Source organism: Balaenoptera ricei, chromosome 10 (assembly GCF_028023285.1).
Source record: "Balaenoptera ricei isolate mBalRic1 chromosome 10, mBalRic1.hap2, whole genome shotgun sequence".
In the NCBI taxonomy this organism is placed as follows: domain Eukaryota; kingdom Metazoa; phylum Chordata; class Mammalia; order Artiodactyla; family Balaenopteridae; genus Balaenoptera; species Balaenoptera ricei.
Window position 1 is genome coordinate 90,345,257 of NC_082648.1, and position 26,975 is coordinate 90,372,231.

At 50.0% G+C, this 26,975-nt stretch overlaps 1 protein-coding gene across 1 annotated transcript in view; it reads right to left on the reverse strand.

Moving 5' to 3' along the window:
* The window catches only part of NUAK1 (NUAK family kinase 1), a 69,306-nt gene extending 45,955 nt beyond the window's left edge, over positions 1-23,351 (reverse strand). Inside the window, exon 1 of the mRNA XM_059936812.1 lies at positions 22,391-23,351. Within this exon, the coding sequence (XP_059792795.1) occupies positions 22,391-22,645 (255 nt within the window). The 5' untranslated portion in view covers positions 22,646-23,351. The remainder of the gene's footprint in view (positions 1-22,390) is intronic.
* Between the last annotated feature and the right edge of the window lie 3,624 nt (positions 23,352-26,975).

The following is a 26,975-nucleotide window of genomic DNA, read 5'->3' on the forward strand; positions in this document are numbered from 1 at the left end:
GATGGGCACTTTTTACAAGCTTCCCCGGTGATTCTGCTGCACCCTGAAGTTTGACCTTAAACAACAGTCAATGTGGCCGGATGGCACTCCTTCCGTAACTTAAATACTGTGCAGTCATATTAAATGCTAGATAAAGGAAAATTCATGAACTGCCCATCTATAAAGAGGGGAATTTAAAACAAGCTACTTCCTTGAAGGGACTCAGTGACCTGCATTAATTTGCCCCTGGGAAAGGGAAGGTTTGTTCCCAGAGGACATCTGCCTCATCCTAGCCCGAGGCAGGCCTGTGGAAGCCCGGAGGCCACAGAAGCTGGCTGCTCATGGGTTACTTCATGCTCTGCAGGCCACCTGGAGATCCCACGCCTGGTCAAAGTGAATGTGTCCAGAGGAGGAGAGAAGAAGTGAGCTCTGGAGCCCCCCATCCTGCCTGCTCTGTGAGAGAGGGTCTAGCCGGGGCTGTGAGGAGCCCCCTCTTACGGGGATCCGCTGGAAATCTCTAAGAAACGATCCCAAGGCCCCCTGCAGGAAATGGTCTCCAGTAGCACAAGAGATGCTACACAGGCAACACCAGCGTCACAAAAATACTGAAAACGCAAGGCTTGTTCAGCTGGGACTCGAGTGGCCAAGCAGGGGTTTATTTTTGGACTCTTCGCATTCCTGAAAGCCAAATGCAACACCAACTCAGAAATCTAAAGTTCAACGGCTCTTCTTCCAGGTTTCAATAGTTCTGGGGAGAGGACAGACCAGACCAGAGGGCTGAGGTTACTTCTAAGTTGGACAGCCTCAAGTAGTAGCATCTGATCACCCTGACACTGTTTACACCACAGCTTGAATAAGCTTAGGATTGTGCAACTTTGATTTATCAAGCTCCAAGCCCAGCAGAGCCCCAGCCAGAACTGCTAAGAAAGCCAGCCTCAGCCCCTTGGCCCTGTCATCAGTCACAGGAACTTGGCCCAGGTGCCCCCTGCACAGGGAGGTACTCGGACAAACATGTCACAGCCTCAGTTTCCTCATCTGCAAATAAGGTGACAAGAGCACCGACCCCACGAGGTTGCTGTGGGGATCGTATCAGATTGTGTATATGATGAAGGGCGAGAAGGCATAACCAGCAACATTATCACCGGCAGATGTTAGAGCTACAAGGGCCCCAGAATGTTCTATGCCAGCCCCCTCGTTTTACAGATGAGGAAACCGAGTCCCAGGGAGATTAAAGTACAGGCCCAAGTTCACGAAGCTAACAGCAGCACAGGAACGGCAACAAGGGTCCTGATTCCCACTCCACTCCTGGATACATCATACCCTGGGTGGGGATTCCTAACCAAATTCCAAACCACAGCTAGCAGCAGGACTGAAACTGCCACCAAAAAAAAAAGGGTTTAAATTCACATCTACATGTGAGGCAGGGCCCAGCACAGCAAAGTCCCCAGAACTGCTGCATTATTAATAAACTGAGAGGGGGGCGTGGGGCGGAGGTGACGGCCACTCCTAAGCGTGCTGGCAATACAGGACCCGTTTCACAGCACGATGTGTGATTTCATTTCCATCTGACGCCAGGGGGCTGTCCTCACACAGACCTGCTGGGGACACTTTTCAGTCCAATTCAGTCCGAACCTTGTTCCAATATCTAAAGCCTGATTTGATATCACGCATGAGTAGGCATACCTGGGTGGTTCTTATCCCATTATTTCTTAATTCACTGAAAACATTGCTTTTAAATATTAACTTCAGGCGGCCACTGAATCACTGACCTTGGGAACCAATGAAAAAGGGACACAAAAGACCAAAGAAACATTAGCTTTCCAAAGGGAAAGGAAATTAGCCAACTGAGTTTAGCTGAGCCAGGTGAGCAGAACAAAGAAAAAAAAAATTTTTTTAATTTCTTAAGATGGTAGGAAACATATAACACACACACACAAATTAAAGGGCATGGCTTTAAATTTTAAATTTTAACCATGGGTGATTTTAAAGATAAGTGAAAGAGAAGAGTCCTCAGAGGTTGTTTTTATCCTGACAGAATCCCTCTTAGGCGGAAAACGGGCGTATAGCAATTAGAGCGCAAAGAACAGCAGTTCAGAGAGGGAAGAGATATGGGGACATGTGTATATGTATAACTGATTCACTTTGTTATAAAGCAGAAACTGACACACCATTGTAAAGCAATTATACCCTAATAAAGATGTTAAAAAAAAAAAAAAAACAGATCAGACAGGGAAGGAATAAGAGCCCGGGATGCGGTCTGTCCCTGCCCCACCCCCCCCCCCCAGAGGCCTCATTCATCATCTCCTCACAAGCAGCAGCTTCTTTTCCTTCCAGGGGAAGCTCTCAGCTCTCAGTGTCCATTATCCCTGCTCCACAGCCCCTCCCCCGCCCCGCTGGACCCCCCCTCCCCCTCCACTCCCCCCCATCCTCCCCCCGCCCCCCCCCCCAGTACAATCCATTTGGATGCTTGTCAGCCCGCTAATTACTGCCCCACCAACCTGCTGCCAGGGATGTTGTCACAGAAGCACCTCCGGCTACAAAGGCACAGCTCCCACCCAGCTCTGCCAGCCCAACCCCCAAGGTGCATGCTCAGTCCCAGGTGGGCATTTCCTGCCACCCCATCAGGCCGGTTGCCTCCATGGGCCTCACCCACACCCATCACCCAATGCCTACCCTCAGGGAGATTGGGGCAGGGGTCTGTGGTCATTACAGGGACTTAAGGAGCAGCCTGGGTGTGTCCATGCCCCTGGACATTTGTGCTTGTCATTTCCTCTGCCCGGATCCCCCCACACCCTACTGTCTGCAACTAACTTCTCCAGCTGACCCCCTCCTCCGCACCCACCCCCTGCAATGAGCCCCCGAAACGCACATATAGGTCCCCTTTCATAACCTTGCTCACCATTACTTATAGGCTTCATTCACACAGAGACCATTTCTGTTTTATTCACTGCAACATCTCCAGTGCCTAGCAGGTAACTGGTGTTCTGTATATGCCAAAGAGCTGTTGCTGGGATGGCCCCCAAGTATTAAGAAGGACCTTTATAAAACCATACAACAATAATAGGGCATCTAATTCCACCCAGCCTAGCCCCCAACCCCCTGCCACTGAGTCTTCTTTGACCTTGCTAAACTCTCAAGTGTTGAATCCCTGCTTGTCCCAAAATCATTGAGCCTGAACTTGCTCATCTTTAAAATGGAGCAATAATAGTGCCCACTCCAGAAGGGCTGGGAGAGAATTCACGACAATAGCTAGTGGTAATCATGATAATTACCAGTTATCAAGCCCTTACTGTGTGCCAGGCACTGGGCACCATCCTGTTAAACCTCTCAACAGCTCATTCATGAAATTCTTACTAAAACATTATTTCTGCTTTCTCAGTGAATTTAAACTGAGTCTGAGGAAGGTGAAGTAACTTGCCCTAGGGCACAAAACTAATGAACAGGAGAGCTGGGTCTCGATAAACCCAAAGACCACACTCTGAAGCTCGGTACCAACACTGACAAAGCAAGTAGCACAGTGCCTGGCATTTAGTGGGTGTCTATAAAAAAAGCTGAATCGGAGTCTCTGGAGATGCAGGCGCCACCGAAGCCACACTGCACAGCCTTGTCCCCACCCTAAGTCTTTTCTTATTCAAATCACTCCCATCCTCAAAAGCACATCCACTGGTGTTCCTTGCTGCTCTCTGCGGGGCCAGGCAACACAGCTGAACAAAAGTCAGAATCATACCAGAGGGTCTGGGAAGCGCATCCCTAAAATGATGCAACAGTGAGTCAAATCTCCAGCAAGCAATCCTGGGAAATCTGCTCTAGATAAGGTACTGATCAAGGTCCTGCAGATCATGGACCTACCCTTCAAGTTGCTTACAATCCCATGGAGAGGGCAATGGACAGGCTCTCCCTGCCCTGCACCCATTCATCCTTCTACTAGTAGGAGCGCCCTGACATTGTTGCACTGGGGACCACCCCTACCCCACTGTTAAAGAGACTGCCAGTCAAGATACTTCACCCTCCCCATGCCAATGGGTAGACACATGACCTACAGTTTGGCCAAGGAGATGTTCTTCCTAGGACTCTGAGACCCTTCCCAGCAAAGTGCTCTTTTGTGAGATCACAGGCAGAAACTGATGTAGAAGTCCTTCCATGCCTCATTCCCCCATTTCCACCCCCAAGTCTCCCTCATGCTCCTAAGAGCAGAATTGAGTCTCACTTTGCCCAGAGTATGAATTTTCCCATCCCTGACAAGAGCCAGGAGAGAATCTCCCCTGTCCTCTTTGCTCACTCATGTCATGTGCCTTACACTCCAACATCCCCTCCATAAGATGGGCCTCTGACTACTTCACTTGACTGGTACTAGTTGAAACACCATCTTCAGGACCCATCCAGATTAATTCTTACAATAATTTCCTCTCTCACCCCAATAAAGACATAGTAAATTATTGTGGAATTTGGCCTTTTTTTCTGGCTGACTGGGGGTTCAGTCAGGTTGTTTTGACCGATCTTGCAAGAAAGGTACAGGAAGTCCAACGATATTCCCTGCCAAATAATGTTCTACCCTATAAAATATTACCAGTTGTTATAAACTGAATTGTCTTCCCCTCCCCCCAGCAAATTCAAATGTTGAAGCCTTAACTCCCAATGTGACTATTTGGAGGCAGGGCCTTTAAGGAGATGACTAAGGTTGAATGAGGTCATAAGGGTGGGGTCCTGATCCAACAGGACTGAAGTCCTTGGAGGGAGAGGAAGAGACCCCAGGAGCACGTGCTCACTGAGGAAAAGCCATGTGAGGCCACAGGGAGAAGGCAGCCATTTGCAAGCCAGGAAGAGAGGTCTCACCAGAAACCAACCCTGCCAGCACCTTGATCTTAGACTTCCAGCCTCCAGAACTGTGAGAAAATTAATTTCTGTCATTTAAGCCACGTAGGCCATGGTATTGTTACAGCAGCCCAAGCAGACTAATATGCCAGTCGTTGTCTGTACTACCTAAATCACAGTCAACACATAATCTAACAAGAGGGAGAGTCATTCACGGTCAATACCAGGAATAGGAAGCAGAGACGGCAGGATAGGAACCCTCATGCATCCCTGCGTCCCCAACAACTAGGGAAGAGTCTGGTCCCATAACAGACATTCAATAAACACGTGTTGAGTTGAACTGAATCAAACATGCTGAATCTCATCAGTCATAATTTTTATAAGAATGCTCACCCATCCACCCACTACCACCAACCTGGGCCCAAATCTACAAGTTGCTGATGTCAGATTCCCAATTCCACTCTGGTCCATGTTGATTCTATACTTGCGGGTGAGACCGCAAACCCGTGTATGCAATACCAAGGTGTGTAAATGACCCCCCTCCCCTGGTGTATACAGCGCCATCTCACTTTATTTTACTCTCCCTACCACCCATGAGACAAGCTATTTATTTTGCAGGAGAAAGAAACTGATCCTGCAGAAAGGAACTCTCCGAGTCCCCACAGGTCATAACGGCAACACCCCAAGTTCCAACCCAGGTACTTGGATTCTGTGGCCAATACTACTTCCACTGGGCCACACCTGTTTCCAAGTGTCGTGAAATCCATGCAACCACAGGGTAAAGGAGAAACACCCCAAGTCCTGGCACCGTGATGCTTCTTTTCTCCATTGTTTAAACCCTGGGGAAAACTAGCTCAGATATCAGACTATTCAAATGTCGTGGGCGATCTGGCTGGGGAGCTAATCAGAGCAATTTGAGTGCACAGCTAAACGAGGACACCCCTTCCTGGACCAAGCCTTGCCTTTATGGCAACACTTCATAAGAACCATTCCCTTACAACACAACTGTCAAATCCAGCAACCGCAGGCCAGAAACATCCCAGCTGAACCCCGCCAAGCTGCTTTCTGATGTACTGTACACACAAATACCAATATTCCCCAGATGTTCTCCATGTAAAACATTTGGTTTGAGACACAGCCCTCCTTTCCCAAAAACTCTTACATTTGTTTAATGGACTCATACAGTTCAGCTAAAATATCCTGGAGCAGACATCTGAAGCCAGCCAGGCTCTGATGCAAGCATCCCATCTGCAGAAAAGAAGAACAAGTAAATAAGACGGTCCTCCCCCAGATTTATGCTCCCTGCATCTTTAAGCAGGTCATAAAATGTAAGCTATGTACGGATAATAATGCAAGTTGCTTTCAAGTGTGTTTCTGAGTCCATCTCGGTATTAATCTAAGACTGATGTTCCAAAGGACAGAGGGTCTGGCTGGCATGCTGAAGAGGAGGCCACATTCTGTTTCTTACTCCCTCAGAAAAGAAGTCAAAAAATCTGTCACTTGAGCAACCTAGATGATTGAGGTGAAGGTAGGTTTTCTCTTGGTTTTAGTTTTCCAAGTATAGCAATAGCTCCTTTATTCCAAAGTCACTTGTCCCTCAGGAACACAGGGAAGATGTGGCAAAATGGGAAATGCACCCACCCAATGGGACCTTGAATCAAGAGACTCAGCTCAGTCACATACTAACTGAGTGAGCCTGGCCAGCCCAACTCTCCCCAAAATGGCTCATTCTTTTACAAGAGAAAACGGAATCTCATTAGATTCATTGTCAGGGCCCATTCAGCTCTGAAGGCTGTACGAGAAAGGAAACGAACTCTTAGAAAAGCCACCCCAAGAAATGGCATAGAATCCATCCACTGAGCCCCTGAAGATGGTCACCCAATGTTTTCCTGCTAACACAATTCTAACAAGCTTGTCATGGCAAAGCTGTCGGGAAGTGGAAATACGGAACTAGAAAGCCACTGGAGACAGCCTCCCTGGTGGAATCAAGACAGGACGACTGGCTTTTACCTTTCATCTTTAACTTTTCTGTGTCTTGTGAGTTTTCAGTATTGAGCATGCATTATTTTTGCTAGAGGGAAAAGAAAAATGTTATCATTTGAAAAGGGTCACAAAAAGGCATGGAAGCTGATGAAGGAGTAGATAGACAAGCTATAAATAGCAGACATGAGAACTCCAAAATACAGTACTGAGAACCATTTAGAAGTTCCCAAAAAGACTTCGAGAAAAGGTTTAACTACCTTCAAGTTACCTTGTTTTAAGAAAGCAAGAAAGTGTGCATCCAACTGAGAAAGATTTCCATAAGAAATGGCTACAATTTTTTAAAAGATTGGCTTGTAAATAAGCGAGCTTCAATTACCTGGAAAACTATATTTAGAGCTCTCTATTATAACCCTTTAGTATTTCCACTTACCCAATGCATCAGAGTAACAAGAATTCTCCACTTTCTTGACTGGGCTCATGTCACGTTGAACCCTAGGGGCCGCTGGGCTGCTCTCTCCTTCTCCTACCCTCCTCTGTTTTACTAGCCAACTCCCCACCGCCATCCCAGCCAAGCCAACTGCCCCAATATGGCAGCCTCTAGTCCATGGAGCACCTCATCCTCCCAAAACGCCAGCAAATCATGGTATAATTGTAACTTCCTCCATTTGAGGATAAAGATCCCCAGATTTCAGACGTGTTTATTCTCATCACTGCCAAGAAAAGGCAAAATGCAATGAGACAACATACAAAAAATGCCCAATACTGTCCAACATACAGTACATACTGCAAAGCCCCTTTTTAAATTATTATTATTAACAAATAGGCCACATGCAGAAATGTGTGTAAGTAAGAACCCTGCAGTGAGACCTTCAAAATACGAGGTTGAGAGGATGGTGTCAGAGGGCAAAGTGAGACAGGGCTTGGGAGAAAAGGAACAGCTGTAGCCTCTTTTGAAAGAGAACATTTCGGGTCACCCCAGTAAAAGAAGTCCCTCCAAATGTACTTCTGTAGCCCCCAGGGAATCGATTTTGCAGGATGGAATTATTTCCCTGAAATAAACAGACACACAAAAGTCACTACAACTGGAGCCTAACAAGAAAACAAGCCAGCTGCTGATTTACAGGCAGCCTCTGATGCAACAGAGCAAAAGGTCCCCGGCTCAGGTCCAGTGGGATGGCTCTGGACACACCAGCCCTCCCTGGAGGAAGCACGCTGGGAGCCACATAGGGGAGGGGCCTCACCTTGCTGTGGGCAAGGTCCCAGGTGGACCAGGCATGGATGGGACACCTTCAGGAGTGCAGACCCTTGGGCCTCTGTCATCAGCAAGCTCCATCATGGTCTCAGCTCCAGCCGTGCACCCAGGCGTCTGTTTCAAGATGGTGCTGCCCGGGCCCCATCCGCAGAGAGCTGCTAAAAGGTCCCTAGGTGATCCTAATGCTCCGCCGGGACTGGGAACAAGCGGTGTAGCCAGAAGAGCCCACAGGGGGGTCAGACAGACCTGAGTTTTTAACTCTGGCGCTACCTTGCTTACTTGAGCAAATCAGTTACCCTTTCTGAGCATCAACTTTTTTCACTGCAAAGTGGGAATAATGGTCCCTTCATGACAGAGCTGCTGTGACATAAGATGATGCACGTAAACGGCCTCATGGAGGGTGATTATTCTACAAATGTTCTCTCCTCTCCCTTCGCTCCCCTTCTTTCAAGGTTCTCCCAAGTGGGTCAGGAGTTCTGGGCGTCTCCCAACTCTAAGGGGCTTCCTGCCTTGCTAGGTGGGGAAGAAAAGGACGGGAGGGAGGCACATCTTTCCTTATGTTGGATCCCCTCCATCACACATACAAAATACACACACTCAGAACCCCTACTGGTGAAGTAGGCATATTATTCTACAGCAAAACTATGCAAAGAATGGAGAGTCACAAGCAGCAAAATGAGGGAACACCTAGCTTGTAAGATTTGCTTTGCTTTTCCTGTGGAGAGGAAGACCTAACCTGGATGTGGCACTTTCTCGGGAAGTCCCTGCCTCTGCCTGTGTCTCTCCTGTTAGCTGCAAGCCTCTTACACCTGGCAGCACAGGGTTGAGGCACAGTAGGCCCAAGGGAATGTCTGAATGAATTATGCTCTTTGAGGCCAGGGATGGGCATTTGTAGATCAACAGAGCTCCTAAGGCCCACACGTGTTAATCCCCTAAATAGGCATTTCGTAAATATACCTGACTCTGATTCTGAGCACCTGGCAGAAAAGGATATAAAGGCACATTCGGCATTTGGGGGGCAGCAGCTCAAGGTCCAGTGACTGACAGCAGCAGCCCTGCAGCACTTCCACGTTGGCATTCCCCTTCCAGTAGTGCAAATGTGGGCCAGCGACTTAATTTTCTGTGCCTCAGTTTATCCACTGTAAAATGGGGATGACAGTGCTGTGCCTCTCTTAGGGTTACCATGAGGATGAATTAGGTCAGTGATTCAACGTGCTTAGACTACCGCCTGGCACGATTCCTGCTATGCAATTGTTTGCTATTATTATTACTCCATGGGAAAATAACAGGCAAAGAGACCTCAAACTACGGCTCCAATATAAAGGCGTGGGGGTCTTAGGGCCCTCCAGTTATCACAAAAGAAGGTGTGGACTGAAGAAAGTGGGGTGGTATATCCTCAGATGAATACAACGAGCTTTCCATTACTGTGTTTCCCAAGGACAGACCATGGACCAACCCCATCACCTTCCCTTGTGTTATCTGGTTAAAATGCTGAAGATTCCCAGGTCTCCCTAAGTCCCACCCCAGCCCTGCTGGACCAGGCTCTCTGGGGTGGGTGCCAAAGATGGTGCATTTTAACTGGCACACCCAGGAGACTCCCATGTCCCCACAAATCTAAGAGCCCTTAGACTGGCTAAGCTCCTTAACTAGAGGGTCATGCCCATTTGCCCACCATCATAGCCTGAGAGGCTTGCACATAGTACGTGCTCAACGAATATCAGATGAATCCATTCAAGAGTTACAACTCAATAAGTAGTCAGTCAGTTGTTTTGAAGGTGGCAGGCACATGCAAAGCAATGCTAAATCAGACAGACAACTTCATTCATTTATTCTAAATATCTTCACCGTGCTTACTATATACCAGGCACTGTTCTAGACACTGGAGATGCAGAGAAGATGATGAATGAGGTTGCTTAGAGATAATTAAAGATGGTGACAAGTGCTGTGAACGGAGCTAATAAAGCAAGGAAACGTGTGGCGCATGTCCCTGCTGTCATTAAACTCGGCCTCTAGAGCAGCGCCACCCTTTAGAACTTTCTGTGATGATGGAAATGATCTTTCCTGCATTGTCCGATGGCTGCCACTAGCCCCATAGGGTTATCCAGCACTTAACATGTGGCTAGTATGCCCAAGGAACTTAAGTTTTTAATTTTATTTCACTGTAATTAATGTTAACTTTAATAGGCACGTGTGTCCGCATGAGACAACACCAGTCTAGGGGCGGAAAGAGATTAGTAGACTGGAATTTATAACACAAGGCACTCAGTGCTATGAGGGTGAGGAAGGCGGGTAGAGCACCATGTGTTATCAAATGCCTCTCACCCAATTACCAGATGCCCTAACGTTCTCTGGCTCTGGGAATTGAAAGAACAAGGTCAGGTACAAGGCATTGTACTTGGGCTGGAATTTTTATAGGCCATGATCAGTTGGAAGTGGTATGCAGCCCGGCCAAGCCCCAGAGACTGTGGTTCAAGAACACACCACCATCCACAAAGCCTGCCCACAGCTGCCAGAGAGATCTCTCTCTTCCCCGCCGTTCCGCTGATGGTCATTTTGTCCTTGGCTACAACGTCCCACTGGGCCCTGCATGGATTTTACGAGATTTCTTCGCTTCAAGCATAAGTACGGATACAAGCCTCCTAAATTCCACCGGAAAATTGGTGGCTAATCCAAACATTTCATAAAATTAGAACTCATTGTGGGGCTGAAAGGAATTCAGACTGTGCCGCCACCAGAGAAATGCAAAATATTTGTTATAATATTTTCCTTCGTGAGCTGTTTCAAGCAGCAAGTGCTTTTTCAGCTTGAAGTTAAAGGAGGCGCTGGGGCGGTGGGGGGAAGGAATGGGAGAGTTTTTGTTTTTGTTTTGTTTTCTCTGTGGTTTGCAAAAAGCATCACCAGATGATGAAAAATCGAGGAATCCTGCCTGACTCCCTAATCCCTCGGCTAGCAGAGATAATAAACTTTCCCCGTCTCGGCTGCATCTTGCCTTTATAAAAGATGGTGTTTTTCTTGGAAAATGGTACTTTTGCTCCTTAATTTTCTTCTTAGGCTTTAGCCCCAGAATTTTTTCTATGCTGAGATTTCATCAGCAAGAGAGAGACTGCAATCATTCATTCAGGCATGCATGCAGGCAGGTCACCAATACCGATTTGCCAGGCACCATGCTAGGCACTTGAGATAACACCAGTAAACAAAACTGGTGAAAATCCATGCCTTGGAAGAGCCTGCCTTCCAGTGAAGGAGGACAAACAAGGGAAGAGTTGGTGACTGCCACTTTGAAGCAATTTGGGGACAAGACCTGAAGACTCACTAAATGCAGAAACTGGATGGGGCTGGAAAGTAAGCTCCAAATCAGTCCCAGAGCTCTCATCTCACAGAGAAATTAGTTGAAGCCACAGAAGGGACGTAATTCGCCCAAGGTCACACAGCTCAAGTTGTGGCGATGGTGGGACTGGCCCCCAAGCCTCCTGACAACATCCCCAGACTCGTAACACTCCACAGCCATTCCACAAACACGAAGTGCCTTCTTCTTGTGCACCAGGCACAGAACCAGGCACAGGGGGGACATAAACGAGTAAGACACGGAATAATTGGCTTCATGGAACCAAGTTCCTCCAATTGCTATTTTCACAAGCCTGGACACAGCTTCTCTGAGCGGTAAGTCTGGGTTCAGTGGGAGTCCACCCCGCAGCGTGTGGGTGAAGGACCCAAGCAGGAAGCTGCAGAAGTCTCCAAGGATCCATGTCCATGAGAGGCCATGGAGTCCAGTGATTACAACCTTGACCCTGAAGTCAGACAGCCCAGCCCTAGATCCCAGCTCTGTGACTTTGGGCAAGTCTTGTGACCTCTCTAAGTCTCTCCTTCCTGGTCTACAAAATGAATGTACTAATAATACAGGCTCAAAGGAGAGGCAGCACGTAAAGTAGTTAGAATAGTGCCTGGCTCACACGCGCCACTCAATAAATGTTTCCTGCTATTACAACCATTAGGGAAAGGATCCTCCTTCCGCTCTGGACCTCCCTACATATTCAAGAAGGTGGATACGACTCAGTGGACAGTTCCACTTCATTCCTCCCCTCTCCAGGATTTCTGCCACGAGCTGCCTGCACACCCACTCACACACTGGTTCCTTCCGCGAGCATTCCATTTGATTCTGCCTGGGAAACAGATATCAATTAACCACAAGGAAGATGCAAAGCGGGGTTCTCCCTGGAGCAGGTGCATCACTGCCCTGCCTTTCCACCCAAATACATTCACGTGCTGGGCTCTGAGCTCACCAGATCACCCCGAGTATCAGCCTCTTCCCTCCCACAGTTTCTGCTAGTTGGAGAAATAATTCACTTTCTAATCTACCAAGAGCTAGACAAGGTAGTAGCATTACATCAAGGACCACTGAGAGCTTCTCAAAGTTTGCTGTCTTCTCTTCTAATTGATACTGAGAAAGTCATGGCTGCATAATGAATGTACTTGATGTAAGGGATGAAATTCTAAGAGACTAAAGCACACCAAGAAAAAAAAATACGATAGGGAATCAGTGTCCTTAAATGGACCAGCAAGGAGGGGTAAGCGTGGACCACAGAGGCTGGGGATCCAGAAATGACAAGGGGTAGCTGCTCGTTCTAGAACCAAGAGGTGGCTGAGCTCCTTCGGGGCAGAGGCTGTTCCCTGTTGCTGTTGCCCAGCCCCACCCCGCCACCTCCCTGGTGCCCACACAGGGCCTGGCACAGCGGTGGAGCTCAGCAAATATTTGAATAAATGTGTTTAAACGTGCAACCTGGGAGAGGCAGAAGGAAAAATGACAGCTATTTCTACTCCTCCTTGGAAGCCGTCTAGGGTCGCAGCCGAGAGCTCAGACGGACGTGAGTTTCATTCCTGCCATCATCCCCAGGTCACAAATAGTGTGTCCCTGGGGCCTCAGTTCCCTCTGCAGGAAAATGGGGGTTGTGAGAGCATCTCTCTCATTGGGACGGGGGGCGTCTAAGAACGACCCAGAACTCAGTGAGATGATGCAGGCAACACACCCACCCCAAGGCCGGGTGAATATAAAGTGCTCCACAGAGGTGAGCCTGATAGAGCGATTTCATCTTTAAGGATGAAAGACTAGTAAACATACTGGTCAATTCTTCCTTTTAAGTGAGGATGCCAAAAACATGCCTTCCACTGGGGAGAGGGCCCCCTGCTTAGTCTTCTCCTCTTCCCCGGAGTCTCGCCTCCATCCAGCTGTCCCCAGGTTGAAGGAGCTCCCTGGATGCTGAACGCCCCCCGTCGCTGCTAAAAGCACTGGGAGACCCAAATGCACGATGGACAGCAGAGGCAGCCGCAGGCCTCCAGCCTCACTGGGACCAAAAGCAAAGTCCCCTAAACTCGAAGTAGCTAAGGAATGAGTGAAGATCCCTCCAAGCAACCCAGCAGAATATATGAGTTTGCCTTCCTCTGAATCCCAAATAATAACAGCTAATTTTTACTGAGAACTGGCTGCGTGTCAGGCACAGTTCTCGGCACTGTCTCTGACAACCCAGGAGGCAGGTTCTATTATCATCCCACTTTATAGATGAGAAAACTGATTAGGTTCTTTGAAAATGAGAATGGTCTAACTCACATAGAGCCTAGGCCAGAACTCACTTCATAGACATGCTTAAAAAGCAATGTCTGCCTTGAGCTGAATGGAAATGCAGACTCTCCCTACGCGTGACAAAGCCTGCACCTAACAATCTGAAAAAGGTTTTGGGAGCTGAAGATACTTCCCCTTCCCGCAACAAGACCTCCCGCCAAAAACCAGGCAGTAGGAAATGAAGTCTACATTTCACCAGCTGCATTCAGCGAATCCCAGGATTCTCTTCCTATGCGCTGGCAGGGACCTCGGAGAGCCTTTTGTCTTGGCCCCTCGATTTACAGGTGAAGAAAGGGGCTTCAACACCTGGGCACCTACTCTGTGATAACCTGTGCCCAGGCTGCCCAAGGTACAAAGACAGCTGAGACCCCATCCTGCCTTTCCCAAGAGGGCTCCTTCCAAGGATAACACTCTCTGTGGCCCACACACTTTTCTAAGAACTTGACGTACAACTCATTTATCCTCACAACCACTCCCATTTCACAGATGGAGAAACTGAGTCAAGCTGGCCATCTCAAATTTACACAGGAGGTTGGAGCAGGGTCTCAAACCCAGGCGCCTGGCTCCAGAGACAGGCTCAGAACCACCCCACACTCCCTTTTGGATTCCTGGATTGGATCGTCCACTTCCCTTCCACCTTCCTGTGAGTGTCACTGGCAGCTGGGGTGAATCATACATGAACTGAGCCCAACTCACAATGAAATGACAACAGCCAGCAAGGATTCCTTCCAACCTGCACCCATCAGCTGCTTTCGTGGCTTTCGAGCCACGTGAACTACAAGGAGCATGACACCAGCGAGAGGGAATTGGGGACTTAAGGAAACACTGACAAAGAAGCAGCTCCCTTTTTTTAAACTCCCTTTGGCCACAGAGTTGCAAGTTGCGCCCTGAGCCATCTGGACACCGCCCTTCCCCTCCCCTTCCAGGGAAGGAGGGAACCTACCGCAGCAGCCTCTTAGCACCCTCCCACTGGAAATCTCCAGCTGCCTCTCAATACCTCTAATGAAAGTAAGCGAAGTGGCATTCTTTTCTCGAGTTTAAAAGGCAAATCACGATGGTGTTTTTTCCAGACATACATTAAACTCCGCACTCCAGCCGGTTTACAATTCCTTAAGTACTTGATTTACAGCCCAGGGAGAAAATGTTTTGAAAATCTTGCAAATGCATTTTGTGTCTCCAGCTTGCCTACTCTGCAGAGCTGATCACCGGGGATTCTCAGATGGGGGGCGGGTGACTCCCGGAAGTGTGGGAGTGACCCAAGGAGGCCACAGAGCTCCAAAGAACCGCGGGGAGCAGCCGCCAGGGGTGGGAACCCGCTTCCCTCCTCCTCCCTCCAGCCGTTCAGAGCCTCAGTGGAGACGCACCTGGCCGCGCTGGGCCCTCCACCGCGGTCCACTTGGTGGTAAGGAGAGGGGTGACCCAGAGCAGGAGGATGGGGGCCCAAGGGGCCTTCCCCCCCTTCTCAGGACTGCTGATGCACTCTCGATGCAGCTGTTCGTTCGTGCATTCATTCATCCATTCATTCATTCTTACTGAACACCTACTGTATGCCTGGCACCCGGCTACAGGCCAGGATGCCGTGGTCAGACAGTGACCCTGCCTCCCTTCTAATGGGGGAGGGAGGGGAGGCTGTATACAGACAAAGCATCAAACCCACAAGCTCTGAAGGACACCGACACAGGGCCAAGACAGGAGGACAAGGGAGTGGGAGTCTGGACAGCCAGTCAGGACCTGAAAGATGTGGCAGATTCAGAGTTTAAGTTCCCAGCAACCCATGGGAGGGTTTAAAGCAGGGACAGCCACGACCTGGTATAAGAAGGCCACCAGGTGCTCGATGCTAGTACTTCTCAACAAGGTAGTAATACTAGCTCTGGTTTTCAAGATACTATGCACAGGATCTGCGTTGGAAGCTTCCAAATCCTACTTCTCATGGCAATCCCACTTGGTCGGATATTGGTCGCCGCATTTTCAAGATGAGAAAACAAAAGCTCAGAGGAAACGTGCGGCTTGCCCAGGATCCTCCAGCTGCCGAGCCACAGGGGGGCATAGGAACCCAAGTCTGCCTGATTGTACAGCCTTGATTTCTTTCTCCTCATTTATATACTCCCTTGCATCATTCTCAGACTATTCCAGATGCGTTCATCACACGCCCTAACTAAGTTCTCGGGACCTCGATGGCAGGTCATATTCTGCCCTGAAACTTCCCACTATCCTTGGCACTTTAGGAAGCCCTCATGAAATACACCCGGTTTACTGCCAGATTGAAAGGAAAAGGGGTACCAACCCCAGCGGAGGATGTGTCTTCATCACGAGGAATCTTCAGCCCGGCCCCGGTTTAACATGCAGTTAACAGCTTACCGGAGAGCCTCGCCGTGAAGTCAACATCTGGCTGCTTCTGGACCACTTCCAGAGAATTTTATCAATACAGCCAGACTCCACTCACGGTGGGTCATCTGGCCCAGCCCCTCCTGTGCCGGGGCCTGGGATCTTCTCATTCCTGCGCTGTACAGTGGCGTCTGGGCCAGCGGAATGATAAATGCATTCTGCTTTAAAGCAGATACTTCACAAATCATAACTTACAGATGCTCCAGGACTTTCATGTGGGAAAGACAAATGAGACTTAGGCTGTCTGACTGCGGAGCCACTGAGGACAGGAAGCCACAGCCAGGAAGCCTCTCTCCCCCTAACAAGCGCATGAGCAAATGTAACAGAAAGAGAATTCGTGCAGGGAAGGGTCTGCCTGGCTTTGCAGACTCTGCTACGTAACCCGCCATTCATTTCCAGCCATTGTCTTTCCTTGCCCACAAATCGGAAAGCTCCTTGAGGTCAGGGGTGGTGACCTCCAGCCTCCACACCTCCTAAAACAGTCCCTCGCTCAATGTATTCCCTTCTGCGCCATCCTACAAGCCTTTGCGCAGGACCTACTATGTGCCCGGCACACTGCTAGGCACAGAAAGTAGGTCCAAGACGGTTAGAAGGGGCTTCCCAGCAGACTAGACACCTCAACTCAATTCTTATCTCCTGCGGCTTCCCAGGAGGAAGTGAGATCAGACGTCCTGGAGTGGGGTGGGTGCATTTCTGTCTGCGGGCCGGGAAGTGAACCAGCTGACCTCCCAAGGCCCCCTAGGGATTCCAGAACCTGAGGCTGCTGAAGGCACAAAGAACAAAGTGTGTGCCCAGGAGGAGAGCTCCCTGGACCTGCTTCATTGAAACAGACCCGTGGCCCAACAAGCAGAGGTCTCGCTCCCCCAGCACCGGGCTGATCCTTATCTTCTCATAGCTCAACTCCTGCGAAAACCTCCAGGCTGGCTCCCTGCTCCAAGCCGGCACACCAGACCCATGGGCTCGGAGCCCCGCTGCGATCAGAGCCCAGCTCAGCCCACCTAGAGGAAGGGAGCTGGCCAAGGTCTCTGCATTCACACTGCCTGGGTCCAGACCCTGGCTCTGCTGCTGCGTGTGACCCTGGCAGTTAGCGAACCTCTCTGTGACTCCATCTCTTCATCTGGGAAATGAGACGATTGCAGGATTGTCACGAGAATTAAATTAGTTAAATGTACCTGGCACGTTACAAGCACTCAAGAAGAATTAGCCGCTATTATTATCATTACTATTATTAAATGTTATTATTATTCCCCCCATCCCATATCACCAACCTTGCCTCCCACTATGTCCCAGCATACACCCTGCATTCCAAGAGATCTGGCCTGCTCACCCTGGAATCTGCCCTCTGCCCGAAAGCTTCCATATTTCAGTCTTCGGAAACCCAAATCAAGGGTCATCTTCAACAGCCCTTGCCCTCCCTAATCCTACAGTATGCCCTCTCTCTATACCCTTCCTGAACAACAAGAAACCCCCCCAGGAGAAGAATCTCCCCATGGCTAATCTTCTGGCACATGAGTGAAACACCGCACCCAAATCCAGAGGTCACCTGCTGTGCATCACAAAGAAGGTTTTCCATTTCACCAGCAGCAATGGGTCTCAAAATAGATAAACTTGTCTGACACTGCCTAGCTGTTTGATCCTGGGCAAGTTAACCTCCCCAAGCATTGTTTTCCCCACTGGTTAAATGGGTCTAACAAGAGTGCTCACCTCTTAGGATCGTGGTGACGATCAAACAATAGAAGATGTCTGTAAAGCACTTAGCACAGCGTGACACACCACAAACTCTCAAAAATATCCGCTGGTAGTGATAACAGCGGCGGCAGCAGCAATACAGGAGGGGGTGCTCCCGTCTAGCATGGAACTCAATTTAATGAACTGATCTTCAATGAGCTACACTCCAACTTGAAAATCTCCAGAAGTAATCAATTCCTGTATAGAAGAGGTACCCATGGCCTAGCAACTGCTCACTCTGTCTCTTCCACCAGACTGTAAGTTCCTCGGGTCTTATCCATGTGTATGTCCCAGAATTTAACATGGTGAGAAGCATATGGCAGATGGTAATAAATCTTTGTTAAACTGAGCAGAATTAGTTCAATAGTTGTAAGTACATTTCCTCTTTGCTACTAGATTATAAGCTCTTTAAGAGTGAGGCTCATGTCTTGCTCCAGTAAAGATTTATTAAATGAGTGATGGAAAAATACCAAACCAAGAATCAGGTTTCTTAGACCCAGCCCATCACTCACCAGCTGTGCAACCTCAGAAAAGTCACTTAACAACTCTGTACCTTATTCTTCCCACCTCAAGGATGAGAAGTTTGGACCACGTGTCTGCCAAAGTCCCTTACTCCCTGAAACGGGGTTTGGGCCTTAGCTGCAACATGGCACCTCAGACACCATGCGTACGACAGCAATGCACCCCTGGCTCAGCAGGCCAGCTTACTAATTGGCACCCCTGATCTGCAATTTTCCAGCACCAGGCTATCAATAACTTTGGGTCAGTGCTTAAAACACCCATTTTTAGTCAAATCAGTTCCTTTGCTGGGCAAGGATGCCCCATCACCCACGCACCATGGCAAACCGGGGGCACGATTTGCCCACCAGCCCTGCCACTCCCATGCCAGACCCCTCCCGGAGACCTGATTCCTGCTCACACCACGTCACGTACTGCTCACAGGGGCTAACCTGGTGCAGAGGGAGAGCTGAACTTAGCCCTTGACAGTGAGGTGATCGCGTAACACCTCTCCCCAAAACGTTGTTTGTTTTTGCCCTTGAATTTTTTGGCAATGCTCTGTGCAGCCTGAGGGTCCAGGGAGTTTGGCTCAAAGAAAATGCCATGTTATAACATTGGGGCTCACTACACAGCCCTGCCTGAAACTGTATCAAAACAAAAGTTGTGCAATAAACAAAGACCAAATTCAAGGTCTTAAAAATGTGTTCAGATCCTATCAGAATCTGGCTGACTGTCGTGCCTTCCTATGGGTGCACTTCCCTAATTAACCTGAAAAGTTGATGATTTCTCCTTCCTCTCCCTGAGTGAGTTAATTGTCCAATGCATCATGCCTCTCTGATGGTCTTAAAATCTAAATGAAAGTCCAAATGATATGAGAAAAAACATCTGCTAAAAGAGTAAAGTAAATTTGCTAATTTCCCTTTTTTGAAGTTTTCTATAGGTTATTTTATTCAATTCTCACAAATAGTCCATGAAATTGGTACTATATTAGCCCATTTTACAGATGAGGAAGTGGAGGTTTCTGAAAGTTACATAGCTTGCCCAAGGTCACAAGGCTAGTCAGGGATCAGTCAGGACTTGAATGTAAGCCAGGACTCTTAGCCCTTCTGCAAGAGTGCCTCCTTTGTGGGGCTTGTTAATCTCTGGAAGAAGCCACTTTGAGTCCTTTGTCGTGGACGTGCTCAGGCAGCTGCAGCAAGACTACATTTGGGATGAAGAGGGGAAGATGCCTGGACCACGCAGGGGCTGGACCAGCCAACTCCAAGTTCCAGATTCTGCAACTCTGTACGGAACTGCCTTTCACTGAGCGCTGATGCTGCATGGTATTTTGTTTGATTCAGAAGGCCCTTGCAGATGTGCAATTAAAAGCCACAACATTCTTATTCTTGAACACTTCTCTGCCTCAGCGGGGGCTGATTTCACAGCCTCTCATGGAGCCTGACACCCAGCACCCGATTTCCGCCACTTGCATTGGCAAAGGAGCTGAAAGTCACAGCTCCCCTTGGGAAGTGCTCTGAAGGGCGTGGGTACAAAAGAAAATAAAACATCACTTCACAATTCTACCCAAAGACCTAAAAGGTAGAATTGAGACAGCGTGCTCTGAATTCTCCTAAACTGCACCCCGAAAGCAAATTGTGGATGTTTAGTGCGTCCTTGGAACCAGAAGAAAACTCCAAGTTCACACTTCAGATGAAAATTCCTTGTGGCTCTTGACAGATTCTGAGTCACCAAGCACTGTACAGGCAAGAACAACTTGCTGACCAATTTTTTTTGATGTTTGTTTTATTTTCTGTCCAGTCAGGCACAGGGAATTTTCCACCTGACAAGTCCTGTTTCTCACTTAAGTTCTGACACCATCTGTGAGCAGTGTGCTCAGCAGGGGAAGGACTTGAGGCCAAGGAAGACCTTCCCTTCACCCAACCTCGGTTTTCCCATCTGCTTAATGCAGGGTTTTCACCAGATAATTTTGCTAACATCCTAAGTTTATCTATCAAGTAGAAAGCAGTCTGGGGATTGCCAGTTTCTGGATGTGGATATGCTACCAGATTCAAAATCTTTGCATAATTTTTGAGTAAAACATGAGATGGAGCTGAAGTGAATAGCACAGTGGGAAACTGAACTAGGGCTGGACAATACCAGAGCAGGACTCAAATCTTGCGGCTGTGAAATGAGCCTCTTCCGTTCTCAGGGCGCCCCCTAGTGGCCACTCGACTAAATCCCGACGGAATGCTCAGAGTTCCTGCAAATAAAGGGAAAGACACCCACCAAAAGAGAAAGGCAGGCTCCCGTCTACTGATGCAATCCCTTTCACTCTACCCTAGTCCGTGGATCAGACAGCAAGACAAATACCTGAGGCCCTAGTAAAGCTCAGAAAGATGTCTGCCATAAGACAAGCTTTCACTCTTGCAGTTAGTGGCAGCTCCCCAGGCTTCTGGTATCTTTGTCCCCTCACAAATCCCAGACACACCCTTACCACTCAACCCCTCACAAGCTCACATCCTCAACCTGCAGCTCCAACTGCGTCTGGTTTTCATTACTCCGCTTTCCAACTTCCCAGCGCGATTCTTCAACAGCTATTAAGACAACATGAGCAAGGAGCTAGGCTTAGTTTTTGCTTATTCAACATCCAGCCTGGGGAATATCACCTCAAACGAAAAGCATGAATGAAGTGCACGTTTCTCAGCCTCCTCTTCCACAGACCTGCAAGTGTGCTCCTCAAAGGTCATCTTTACAACCATCTCCTCTTGAAATTTTTCAACCTACAAAAATGGCACCTGCCCTCTCAACGACTTGCTTGCTATAGAATTTGTTGATAGGCGACAGCTTAAAAATACAAGGTATAATCTCTCAAATTTCCAATTAACCTATAACAGACTTTTTTTAGGCTATAGGATAAAGCCGTATCAACCCAAAGAGTGATGCCTAGAATGAGGGAGTTATCCAGGTAACCAAATATTTGAGAATTTGGTGGCTGAACTTTCTGACTGATGCCCCATTTTGTCCACAGAACTGTCCCTGCAAAGATGCAAAAGAAAAATCCTAACATTAACCTACCACTTCATTCAACAGTCCATTTTGCTTTTTCCCTGTGGTCATTTGTTAAGTTTATAAGCAACCTGGGCCCTGAAACAGCCCCCAAAAGTGTACACAAGGAGTCCCATAATTAGTTCCTGACTTTGGCCCCAAATTGATTAAAATCCATCTGATATGCTGCAAATCAAAGAACCATGTTAATTTCCTGCCACACACCACACAAAATCTTTCTGCAACAGTCAGTCACTTTGAACCCAAACCTCCAGCCACAAAAAGTGTGGATTTCAAGGGCCAGTTCTGCAGAAAGGAAAATGACAACACACCGAGGTTGGGACAATGCAGAGACCCCAAGGCACTCAAGGCGCTACTTGGGGCTGTGTAAATGGTCTTGGGACCCTGGCAGGGTTTCAGCTGTCACAAAGAGTGGGGAGGCTGGGGCAGACCCCTTAAGCAATGTAGTAGCCCTGCAGCCAGGGCCTGAAATGCAATTGAGTCGGCAACTGAACGTCCGTATGGCTGTCCATGCCCTAGGCATTTCAGTCCTCCCAGAAGCCAGCAACAAACTGTCACAACCCTCAGGCATGCAGCAGCCTTTACTTTTGTCCCCTAACCTTCTCTCTTAAAAACAGGCAGGAGTCCGTCCTCCCTTGCAGTGACAGCAGCATCGCGGTAACGGGGAGTGGGAGGATGCAGGGGAGGGGGGTCTCATTCATCTACAGGACATGGGGCTTGGGGGACCAGCTCCGAGCTGAGTTTGTGGTTCTGTCTCTAGTTAAAGCAATAAGGCATTCCAAAGAATGAATGCGTGCCCGCGAGGGAGACCCCAACGGTCCCGACGTTGCAAAGTGTTTGCAAATCATAAACACTACTTTGCTGCTGGGATCAAAACCCCCAAAATATGCGCAGACAGGATGTAACAAGTGTTTCGGGAGAAAGACACGCCTGAGCCACGGGGAGCTGGGGGGAGAGTGAGGAATCTGTCTGGGGGTTCCCGGGAAGCCCCCTCTCGGACAAGAGACCTTCCTCTGCGCCCCAGACCCCGCCGCGCGCGCGCTGGGTCCCCAGCCGCGTCTAGCCCGAGCCCCCCGGGTTTCCCCCCAACTCACCACTCGGCCCGAAAACCTCTCGGTGGCCCTCTTGACTTTGCCGTAGGTGCCTTTGCCCAGGGTCTCCTGCAGCTCGTAGCGGTGTTTCAAGTTGTGCTTGTGGTGATGCCGCTTCACCCCGTGCGGCTTCCTGGGCTCCGGGGCCGCCGCCGCGGGGGCTGCTGTCGCCCCCGCCCCCGCCTCCGGGGGAGAGCCCGGAGCCCCCGGCCCCAAGTCCGGGCCGTCCCCGGCAGCGGGCGCAGCGGCCCCCTCCATGTCCGAACGCGGGGCGAGCCGGGCCGGAGAGGGCAGGACAGGGCACGGCGCTCGCGGTGTCTGGGTCCCCGCCGAGGGAAACCTGGGCGCGCTCAAGGTCGCCCCCGCAGCATTGGGTAGGCGGCCGGCTCCCGCCCGGGCTGCGGCTGGGTCACTGACGGCGGCGGGGACCGCACATCTGGCGCCCCCGGCGCGCACGATCCGCGCACCGCCCACCAGCCGCGGCGAGCTGCGGCGCGTCGGGCGAGGTGGCGGCGGTGGCGGGGGAGGCGGTGGTGTTCGCAGGAGGGAGGGGAGAGGGGTGGCTCCGAGCGCAGGAGGGGGAGTGTTATGTGGGGCGCCGCGCCCCCGGACCCCTCCCCGGGAGGACGCGCAGACGGGGCGGGGGCGGAGGCGGCGAGCGCGGGCCGGCCCCGGGGGAGGGGGGCGAGGGGCGGGGCGTCCGGGGCTTCCCCCACCTCCCGGGACCCGGGGCCACCCCGAGCTGGGAGGGGGATGGGTGCGTGTCGCGACTCGCCCTTTGTGCCGCGCCGCCTAGGCCGCGGCGGCGGCGGCCGGCGGGCTTTGTCCTCGCTCGGCCGGGAGGGAGACGGGGGATTCCCAGCCCGGGCGCCCCCTCCCCGGGCTCGCCCACCGCAACTACCGCGGGCCCTCCGCCGCCGCCGCCGCCTCCTCCGACTCCTGCTCCTGCTCCGGCCGCTCGGCCTCCCTTCCTGCTCGCGCCCTGGCGGCGGCGGCGGCGGCTCGCCGAGCCCCGGGGCCGGGCAGGCGAGAGCGCTCGGAGCCGAGGGCCGCCGCGGCCCTCTCGCGATCCGGCCGGGGGCGCCGTGGGCTCGGGCGCCCCTTCATTTTCTTTTGGGTGCCGCCGCGGCCGCCAGGCCGGAGACGGGGGAGAGGCTGGGGGAGGGGAGCAGCGCGGGTGTTGGGTTACAGGCGGTGAGTCACGGCCACCCCTGCCCAGCCGCGGTGCGCACCCCCTCCGCCCCGCCGGGGCTGGCACCCCCGCCTCGCAGACCCCCGCCGTGGCAGCGGAAGGGCTGCTCGCCCGGGGCAGCTGCGCGCCCCCGAAAACCCCAAGAGGGGCGCGCTGCGCCCGGCCCCGCGCCCTCCCCAAAGAAAGGCGGAGTCGGGGAGGGAGGGAGGCTAGGAGGCTGAATCTGGGGCCCGCCGCCGCACTGCCGCCCTCCGACACCATCCAGAGAGAGGAGGGCGACGGCTGACAGAGGAGGAGAGCTGGGTGCCCACCCTGCCCGCCAAGGCTGCCTTTGGAGGTGGGCAAACCAGGGGCCTCGAATGGAGCAGGGCCTGGGGTCTGCTGAAGCCAGAGGCGACTTGCAGGCCTCTCGGCCCCTTGGGCCTTTAGAGTTTTCCTTTAACTGAAATGGCCAGATCCTGGACATGGTACCAGGCACTCTACCCCCCACAAGTGAGGGTCAGGCAGGAAGGGCCTACGTCTGCAGCCAGGCTGCCCCGCTCTTCTAAGAAGCAGCAAGGAGAAATGAAGAAGAAGGCAAGAGGAAAAGAAGCCTTAGGTAATTTGTTTTATAAATGGTGCAGTATACCAGACTAGGATGGGAAGAGTGAGGTATGAAGAATGTCTGGTGCGTTCTGCAGATGGCTTGGTGGTTCTTACTTTTTCACCAGTGAGCTGGGCTCGCCCTTCCTCTGCAGCTCTCAGGTTCATCCCTTCTGCATTCCTGCTGTCTTCGCTCCTGTCTGTCCCTTATCACCTTACCGCGGACTCCAGCAACAGCATGTCCTCCCCGCAAACCCCCTCCCTGCTGCCAGAGTCATGGCCTATAACACCGCAGTCATCATATCCTCTCTGTGCCACACTCCCGTGCTTGGTATTCTTCTCTGTCCAAACTTCTCTTCTACTGATGCTTGACATAAACCCCGCTGTCCCTTCTTGCCTTCCCCAGGAGCACACTGGTTATCGCTTAATACAAAGGCCGTGTTTATTCAATTCTTATTCTGTCCTCTACGCTTGCAGGGCCTCCCTGCCCCGATCCTGCAACTATTCTGCTTTTATACAAAGTCTGTAGACATTGTGTATGTAGATGAAAAAGTCAGAGTGAGTAACATGCAGGCTGAGCCTGGCTTCCCAGTGGATAGGCTGTGTGACCTTGGTCAAATGACTCAACCTCTCAGAGCTTCAGTTCCTTCTTCTTAAAGTATAGATTAGTGGATCTGTTTTACAGATAAACAGATCGTGACTGTAGCGGTAATTAAAACTGTTAACCAAATATTTTCTGGGTCTTTCTTTCCCTTCCCAGGGACATGGTAAGAATCTACTACCCCATCCTCTTGAAATTAGATTTGGCCTTATGACTTGCGTGGGCCAATGGAATGAGAGCAGTGATGTGCATTGCTTTTAGGTAGAAACTTTTAAGGACCAATGGGCAAATGCCCATGTCTTGACAATCCTGCAAGTTCAGTCTTGGCAATCTTATCATGACAACCATGAAGTACAGAGATAGAGCCTCCGTCATCCAGCCTGGGCCTCTGTAAAGATGGCAGAGCTGTCCCAGTTAACCTGCCTTGGAAAAGTAGTGTGAGCAAATATTAAACACATGTTAAACCAGGGAGATATAGGGGTTATTTATTACAGCAGCATAACGTTGCTTATTCTGGCTGATAGAGATGCTCCCGAGTGCCTGGGACTTAATCAGTATTTGTTGCATGAATGACACCGACCATGTGCCAAACCTATTTTATGACAGGAAACCCTGTTTTCGGTTGAGGAAACCATATCAGAAAGGTTAAGTAATTTGCCTGGGATTACACAGGCTGTAAATAGCAGTGCCGGGATTTAAACACTACCTGTCCAGTTCCAAAGTGTATGTTCTTCTTCCACATATGCTGTGCTACCTCTCCTTAAATGGGAAGGATGGAAACAGTACAATGCCTGGCACACAGTCATGCCCAAGCACAGGGAGTTCCTCTCCAGACTGAATTCCTATAGCATTTATAATTTGAACCACACTTCAGCACAATGTTCTCATGCATTGTGCTCAAGTGTTTTCACATAGATAAAGCATTTCCTCCAACAAGATCCCAGGCTCCTTGGTTAAGAACTTGAGTTCTGGAGTCAGACTGCCTGGGTTCAAATCCCTGTTCCACCACGCGTAACTGAGCATCTTGGACAATTCTTTTCCTCCTCTGCCCCTCGGTTCTCTCATCTGCAAAATGGCAATGGTAATAACACAGGAGGTATTGGCAGGGGTAACAGTATGTCCCAGGGGGTTGGTGTGAGGATTAAGAGCCATAATGTATACACTCAATAAGTCATGGCTATTAATATTATACTTATTTTTCGTCTTCTTAGTGCTCCTACTAGAATTCAGGCAGTTACAAGCAGGTTAATCATACTGCCTAATTAGACTCTGATTTCTGGCTTCATTCTGAATATGGGACCAGTGTTGTCACATCAGCAGTTGGAAGCATGACATCCACACTGTCCTACAACTTATATTTACATAAGGCTCCCTACTTGTTCTTTACTACACTTTCTTTTTTCAAAGCAATTTAAAAGAAAGAGTGTTTGCTCTCTTGCGAAATCTTTGTTCAGAAAACATAGTAATAACAGTTACGGTTTATCTACTGTCTGCCACGACCTTTATATGTATTACCTCTAATCATCATAAAACCGCAAGATGGGTGTTATGATCCCCACTTGGCTGTTACGATCCCCCCACTTGGCTGTTAACGCTGAGTCTCAAAGAGCTTAAGTTACCTGTGATCAGGCTTTGCTCTGACCCCCGTTCCAAGCTGCCTGACATCCCAGCTCATGTCAATGAATGCATATGCCTTGGTTGACACGAGTCTTCCATTTTTCTAGATGAGGTTTTGGAACGTTACCTAAGGTTGTGACATTTCTAACTTATGTTGTCTGGTAGACGTCCTACAATAAAAAGCAACCCAGGCAGGCGCTTATTCTTCACAGGGGCAGATTTCTAGATGCCCGCCAAATATTCATGCTTCTTCTTCCACAGCTGCTCCGCTGGGGATATATTTCCCAGCCTCCTTTGCATCCCAGTGTGGCCATATGACTGGTTATCTCTAGTGAGATATAAGCAAAAGTGATGTGCATTACTTCTAGACCAGGGTGTTGAAAAATGGGTATACCTTCCCCACTTTGCCTAGCTGGAAGCAGAGGACTCCAAGGCCCCAGAAGATGGTGGATTCAGCAAATAAAAGAAGCCTGTGTCCCTGCATCACCTTGAAGAATAAAGTCACCCTCTGACCAGGATATTAGACTGGTGCATGAGTGAGAAGTAAACTTCTATTGTGTTAAGCCCCTGAAATTAGAAGGTTTCTTTGTTACGGC